Source organism: Hyperoodon ampullatus (genome assembly GCF_949752795.1).
Source record: "Hyperoodon ampullatus genome assembly, chromosome: 16".
Taxonomy (NCBI): domain Eukaryota; kingdom Metazoa; phylum Chordata; class Mammalia; order Artiodactyla; family Ziphiidae; genus Hyperoodon; species Hyperoodon ampullatus.
In genome coordinates, this window is record NC_136929.1 from 61,483,188 (window position 1) to 61,490,969 (window position 7,782).

The window sequence follows — 7,782 nt, forward strand, 5'->3', positions numbered from 1 at the left end:
ATCCCTAGGATTCTGAATTCCCGGACTGTGGGCCCAGGGGAGAGGGACGGCTCACTCACACATCACACGCGGTCACAAAGCACAGACGGGAACACGCGGTCAGCAGACACCCAGAAGCGTGCACCTACAAATACATACCTACCCCCAGCAAACCACAAAGACAAGTGCGCACGACCACACAGACCTCGCCCACTCATGCATTCACACCACTCATAGGCGCGCAACACGCCGGCTCACGCGATGTCGCGCACAGACTCACAGCCGGAGCACACACCCTGTTGCGCGTGCACCCACCCTCGCGCACATGCACACACGCGCACATACTCTGCACACATGCCCCCGCGCGCGCTCACACCGCGTGCACACGCCCTCTTGCGTACGCACATACCCTGGCTCACGTGCACACCCCCGCGCGCACACGCGCTCCGTGCACTCACCCTCTTGCGCGCGCACACGCTCGCAAGGCCGAGCGGCGAGGGGCGGGGCGGGGCGGGAGCAGCCCCAGGGGCCTGGCTGGGCGCGGCCAGGAGAGGGCGCGGCGTGGGGTGGCTCCTGAGTTGTTTGCCGGAGCCCGGGCCGTGAGACGCTCAGAGGGAGCCCAGCCAGCTCGGGCTGGTCCGGGCTGCGCTGGGCGGCCCGGAGGGAGCGCGTCCCGGGTCACGCCGGCGCCCGCGAGCGGAGCGCGGCGGGGAAGGCGCCATGGACCCCAAGGCGGGTAGCGGCGAGGAGGATGACTGCGTGGACTCGGGCGCAGAGACCGGAGGGTGAGCGGCGTGGACCGGGCCGGGCGGTGGGCGGGGGCCACTCTCCGAGTTGCGCGGCGGCTCCTCCCGGCCCGGGACCTTCCTGGACCCCGCGCCGGAGTCGCTTCGGCGGGACGCGGCTGCGGGGACTGCATCTCCTGCCGGGTCCCCTGGGGAAACCGGAGGGGCTGTGGCGAGCCCGCTCTCTGCTGGGCCGGCCCTGAGGGCAGAGCGGCGGGGTCCGTGGCTGCCCCGGTCAGGGCGGGCCCCACCCTGGAGGGCAGAAAAGTGGAAGGACTCAAGGTTCAGAGTAACCCCACGCAGCCCTCACCACCCCAGACCCTCTTGCCCTCCGTCATCACGGAGCTGATGCGGAGTGCCGGGCAAAGGCAGTGTCCCCCTGTATCACCGTTAGAGAGACAAGGGATGCTCTTGCACTTGTTTCCACCTTCCGCGAGGACTTTCTTATTGTAGCTCCGGAACCCCCTGGAGTCCAGGATGGGGGTCTGGGGATGGGGAGAAAAGGTAAAGAGGGTAGGACACGTGAGACCTAAAAGTCTTTCAGAAGTCTTCTAAGGGGATGGCGTTTTTCATTTTATGGCTTTATTGTGCTTGCTAAGACGCCCCCCCCGCAACTCCTCCACTGCCCCGCCGAACTTCCTCACTTCTGAGCGCACCTGTCCCAGCTGGAGCCGCTTGCCTTGGGCACAGGTGGGATGAAGACGGTGCTATGATCTAGCCTTGCTTATTTTTAAAAATGTCCTCTTCTCTTCGGCGGACTCAAACAATTAGTCCAAACCTTTGGAGACTAATTAACCCTCTCCGAACAGCACTGTTTTCCTGAGTGGGACAAAAGGCTGAATGTCTTTTAGGAGACGAACGTCATTGTAAAGGCTTCCGCCCAGCCCCTGTCTCTAGAGGACTTCCCGGTGCCGAGTCAGAGCTACCTCCAGGATGCGGGTACCGACCCAGAAGGAAAGGGTGTTTTTGCCTATCTGCAGTAACCCAGGGGGAGGGCTGGAGCTGCCCAGAACACAGAAAGCCTCATTCCAGGAAGGCTGGGGAGATTTAGACATAGATCTAAGGATTTGGCAACGCTGTGAGGACAGGAAGAGAGTCCAGGCCCAGAATGGACCTAGGGTCACACCTGACCCTGAGAAAGGCTCCCTAGGCAGCCCCACCCCGCCCCCGCGCCTGCCCAACCCCGCCCTTCCTTACAGCCTCTATCCACTGGAGCCGAAATCCGGGGCTTTACTGCCCCAAAACATTTACCCTGCAATGGGCTTTCCCTGTTATCCGCACTTGTGATCATTGATGGTTCGCTCCAGAGCCCTGTTACACTCCAGTGTTGTAACCTGATTCCAAATACTGAACTCCTGTGCTTTCTCCCACGCATTGTATGTGGGGCATTTATCAACTTTAATTGAAGATCCTTGGCTCCCCCCGAACCCCCGCCCCAGTTAGCTGAACATGAGTAGAAGAAACAAAACAAAAGTAATCAGGTCATTTTCAGCTGGGTTAAATAAAGCACCGGCTGGTCCATTGGTTTTCAATTTGCAGAGCTCACCTGAAACAGATCTTTTATGCCAGGGCTCTCTCGGAGAAATGGAGAGAAAGCCCTGACCCAGGAGTGTCATCACCCCAGGATCCCAGCAAACAGCATGACAGCTGTCAGGGCTCCTGGGAGGGGCTTGCTGAGCACGCTGACACCTCTCTGTCTCTGTCATAAGTGTGTAAGTTAACGGGACAGAATTGTTTGAAGAATTCTTATTGCCTCAGTAGCATTCTTAAGCTAAAGGTAAAGTGGCATGCATTCAAATGAAATAGTTTCAGTGAATGCTTATTAGTCTTGTATTTGCTGCATATTCATATATCCCTTAAAGTTGAGATTACTTATTAAAAAACTGTTCACAGCTTCCCTGCTTTTCCAGAGCTTGCCGCCTCTTACCCTCTCCAGCTTTCATACAGCTACCTGTCGAGATTGTGTAGAAAGCATGAGGAAAGCTTGCTCTGTATGTGTTTGTGATCATTATTTTTTAAAACGCAAATCGGATCGTGTCTCTCTGCCTTGCAAACTTCTAGTGGTTCTGTCACCTCTAAAGCACAAAGACTTGAGCATGGCCTACAAGCCCCAGTGTTAATGGGGTCCTCACCCCTCTCCCTCTGGCCTTGTCACTTGGCAGGCTCGTCCCTGCATCCTGCATATAACCACATCAGCTGGGTTTTTTCCAATTCCTCGCCCGTGTCAAGCTGCCCTCTTTGCCCCTAGGCCCTTCTCCACCTGGCACGCCTGTCCGCCAGGTGAAACTCTGCTCTTCTTTCAAGAGTCAGCTCAAGTGACACATCCACTCAGACAGGGAGCCTTAATTTGGGGTGCATGAATTGCTTTAAGTTGCATGCAAAATGATGGGCTTTGTGAAGTTTTATAAGACACTGTTTTTCATCAGATTCTCAGAGTAGCCTGTGATCCCCTCCAAACTACGTTTGGGCAGGGTATAAGTTTCATGTGCATCATGCTGCGTTTGAAGTATTGGGAGACATCCAAGTAAAGATGATGAGTCAGCAGTCAAGTAATCTACCTAGAGAGGAGGTCAGACAGGAGGACTGCAGTTGGGAACTGTCAGCCTAAAAATGGCACTTGAAGCCCTAGGAGTGGATTCAATCAACTACAGTTCATAGCAGACACGAGCCTGGCATTTACTATGTGCCAGGTACCATTCTAAGACTTACATATTTCATTAATTCATTTAATCCTTCAACAAATCTGGGAAGCAGGTACTATTTAAGACCAGCCTTGAAAAACTACAGCATTTAAATATCAGGTAAAGGAGGATGAGCTGATAAAGGAGCCTGAGAAAAACTAGGCATGGAATGAAAAAAGGAAGAAGGTGATATCCCAGAAGCCAAGGGAAGAAAGGAAAGAGATCAGCTGTGCTATTGAGAAACAAATCAGGGTGAGGAAGTCACCTCCCTTCTTTTTAAAGGGAGATGATGAAAAGAAGGCAGAGTAGTGGAGGAGAAGCCCGGGTCGGCTGAGGAAGAGGAGGTGGCTGGAGCCCTTTGTCTGGGAAAGGGAGGGGTGAGGAGAGACAGTAGCTGGAGGGGAGAGTGGGATGAGGGAAGGATTTCTCAAACGTAGGCATGAATTGGGCAATAAATGCTCAGAGAAAGGATTCTGTAAATGGGCAATGATAACTACGTAGGAGAAAAACGGATATCTGTAATGTCAGCTTTCTGAAAATGTGCAGGTAGATGGACTTCAGGTCATGTGGACAGTTTGGCTTTGGAAAGAGGAGGGACATCCCTGTTGCAGCCAGTGGGAGAGAAGGGAAGATGGGTTTCCATTCAGTGCAAATGCAGCTCCCCCCCGTCCCCCAGGAGAATGGAGACTTGACCCTGTTGTTCCAGGCGATGGTGAGTGAGAACCCAGTCAAGATTAGTGATTACATGCGAAGGTACCAGTCTATCTTGCCATTGATTTTCCTGCAGCAGTGTTCACCCACCTGGGGGCAGGCAGAGAGAGACAGTGGGTAGTTGAGATCATCACGGTTTGGGGGAGGGGGACTGTTGCCAGGCTGGGGTGAACAGAACATAGGAGCAAGGGAAATGTGCGGCTGTTGCTTGAGCTGATGGCTGATCCTTTCAGCAGCATATCAAGTGCTTCCAAGAACCTTCGTGGATTCCGCTGCCAGTAGACAGACTGTGCTGATCCCTTTGAATGTTACAGTCCAAAGAGCCAGCCTGCTGGGGTTCAAATTCTGGCTTCTCCACCTAGGAATTTTGGACCCTTGAGCCAGTTACTTAACCTCTCTCTGCCCTCAGCTTTCTCCTTTGTAGGATGGGGATGACAATAGTAGTACTCACCTCATAGGGTGGTTGTGAGGATTAAATGGGTCTATACACTTAAAGCCCAGAGAACAGTGCCTGGTGTAAGTAAACCCTCAGTACATTATTATTTCTTATGAAACACACTCCAAATGGTAAGCTTAGAGTTTTATATAAATAAAAATGTACATCTCCAGGTGCACTCAAGACCATATGTTCTTTGTACTCATCACAGCAGAGGCTCTGATGCTTTTAAATGCCTTAAGCAACTTGATTACTGTTCAGAGCATCTGAAAGAGTACAGCACAGACCTCAATCTGATAATTATTTTTATTTTGAAGATGAGGAAATGGAGGTTTCAGAGGGTGCATGACTCGTTAGTGGCCTAGATTGCAGCTTGGGTCTCCAGCACACCTCCTGCCTAGTGAAGTTGCCTTTCAAAGAGCTATTTGGTCTGTAATTAATTCTTGTTTTCTGCTCAGACATTTTCTTTTGCTTGAAATGCTACCTCTGCTGTCCGACACCCCCAGCAATACAGGCTCAGACTAAAAGCAAACTAGCATTCTTCTGTGGCGATTGATGTCATTTTGAAACTCCCACTTTCCAGATCCACTTGAAAACAAGGCTTGTGCTTCTGTGTACTTTCTGTTAGAAAAAACTGGCAAGTTGGCTATTGACCATGGTCAACTGTCTTAAGAAACAGAGTCTCTTAACAGAGGGACAGGCAGTGTTTTGTAAACCCAAACAAAAGGCTAAGATGAATGTTTTCCAGTGGGTGTTGCATTAGTGCTGTCTCCCAGATTTGGCCTCTAAGCCAGTCTTTCACATATAACCATAGCTTGTGGATTATTTTCATTCAGAAGTTTGACCTGGCATTAATGGATCTCCACGTCTGTGGCAGCTGTCACTGAGCTTCTGAAAACATAGGGTCATACCATGCTCTTTGTCTTTGGGTGAACTCCAACTGATGTGTCACTGTGATTTCAGTGATAACAAACAATTCACAGGTCTAGAGTTTATAAACAGGTGGATAGAAAGGAATAGATAGAATCCATTTTTCAAGGGGACAGGTTTAAAGAATTTTAGGTGGGGAAATCTTGCATAGAAGACAAGATGATCTATTAGGTACTGTATTATCTTTGCGTTCAAGGTGGAGCTAGATAGCTCTAAATTACCATGGCATCTAATTCAATGGACTGGGAGTTAACAGGTGAGGTCCATGGTGTGATGAGCTGATGTTTTACAGAAATGCCAAGGTCAATTCTTATCCCAAGATTTCCCTGGAAAAGAGAATTTAGGAAGGTTTCCATTTTATATAAATATAAAAATTGGCAAGTAGGCTGCTGACAGTGGTAAACTGTCTTGAGTGCAGACCCCTTTATATTTAACCCCTATACGTTTAATTATAATTAAAGTACAGTCAAGGACCACATCTTACTTCCTGTTCATTATTGGTACAGATACTAAATAAATGTAATGTTTGAAAATGTGTTTACTATATGTGTCAGGCATGTGAATATATATAATCCTTGTATTATTCTGCTCATCTGTATCATGTGTCCACAAACTTTTCATCCTAAAATTTGTGGATTCACCTTGCATGCTTCATTCTGGCAAAGCTGAATGTCTTATTCAGAGCCAGCTGGATAAATTCTTAGGATGTGAGACCAATAAACAAAATTCCCAAGACAGGTACCCTACAGCTTGCTTCCTCCTACCTAAAAAAGCTGGGAGTACACACCCCTCCAGAGAACCGTAGTCAGTATCTGAAATTGTTTGAACCTATTTATGCATAGTTTTTTCAAGCTTTACAGCTTGTCCTTCACCAGCCATATTTCTAGGAAATAACCTTTTGGGGTTATTTGGAATGTATTTTAAAAACTATAAAAGTCTTCATACCTTGACTCAGCCCCCATTCCCCATCATGATAATTTTTCCAAGGAAATTAAATATCAAGCTGTATTTATAAATTTCTCATCACCATGTGCTTTGCAAAAGTGAACAATCGGGAACAATCATATAGTCAACGAAAGGGAAATGGTTGACTAAATTATAGTACATCACCTTGTCTAAAATTACAGTTACAGAAACCATGTAGCAGCATTTTATGATGGAGTTTAGTGAAAAGAGCAGTTTAAAATTGTATCTCCATCGTTATGGCAACTGGGTACAAATTATGTCACCAGGACCAGAGGCTGGAGGGTAATGTGAAGTTTTAGGTGACTTTTCTTTCTGTTTGATTTCTGTTTTGATGGTGGACAGCGGTGGAAGTTGGGGTGATGGATGAGACTACAGAGCTGGGCAGAGGCCATCAGTCATAGAAAGAGGGGTGCACTGTTGTGCACTGTCGAGCTTGAACTTCATCCAGAGAGGGACATGATCAGATTTGTGCCTTGCAAAGACTGACTGCTGTATGAGGAAGGAACTGGTGCAGGGCGAGAGTGACAGAAGACCGACCATTTGGCAGGCCTGACCTGGGCGGTGCCTTTCATCATGAGAAATATGGAGAGATTCATGGCAGGGGCATTCGTTATGCTAGCACCTGCCCTAAAATACCCCCGTTGCACTTTAAGATTCTTGGAATATGTTTCAAATGTAAATTTCATTCTACATAGGTATCCATCTGTATGCAGATCTTTAAAATGTATGCATATGCGAAACCCATATGCTTCAAGAGTATTTGGAAGATCCTAGCTGAAAATACTGACAGAATTTTAAAAATAAAATAAATACGATTGCACATTCTTACTGAATGTTTTATTGGAATTTTCATGCAATTTCTTTGAAGCCTGGCCATCTTAAGATGATCGTATTGTAATGGAATTGTTTTGCTGTTGCATCTCCCACAGTGGATGTTGGTTGAGTATTCATTGTATGTATGTATGTACAGTTACATTTCTAAGTATTGTCCGAAAGTTTATTTATGTCCTGCCTGGTTCCAGAAAGAATTTAATGCACCAACACTGGGGTTACAGATCCTGCATTTCAGAATGTTCTTGATCCCTGACTCTCCTCTCTCATTTTCTCTCCCTCCCTCTCCTCTCCCTTTTCCCTTAGCCAGCATGTCTCCAGGCTCTATCCAATCCATTCTCCCTTCTAACTCCTTCCTTACCACCGCTCTACCTGCCTAGTTCAAGCCTCACTTCCTGGTCTCCTTACAGATACTATCACTTTAGTTTCCTAATCAATGATATAAAAAATTGGATGAGATCTC

The 7,782-nt window shown here is 48.3% G+C and overlaps 1 protein-coding gene across 1 annotated transcript in view; it reads left to right on the forward strand.

Moving 5' to 3' along the window:
- Positions 1–699: 699 nt before the first annotated feature.
- Positions 700–7,782, forward strand: part of FAM124A (family with sequence similarity 124 member A) — a gene marked incomplete at its 5' end in the record, with an annotated part of 108,194 nt that continues 101,111 nt past the window's right edge. The window contains one exon of the mRNA XM_079722006.1: positions 700–764. Coding sequence (XP_079578132.1) covers positions 700–764 — 65 coding nt within the window. The remainder of the gene's footprint in view (positions 765–7,782) is intronic.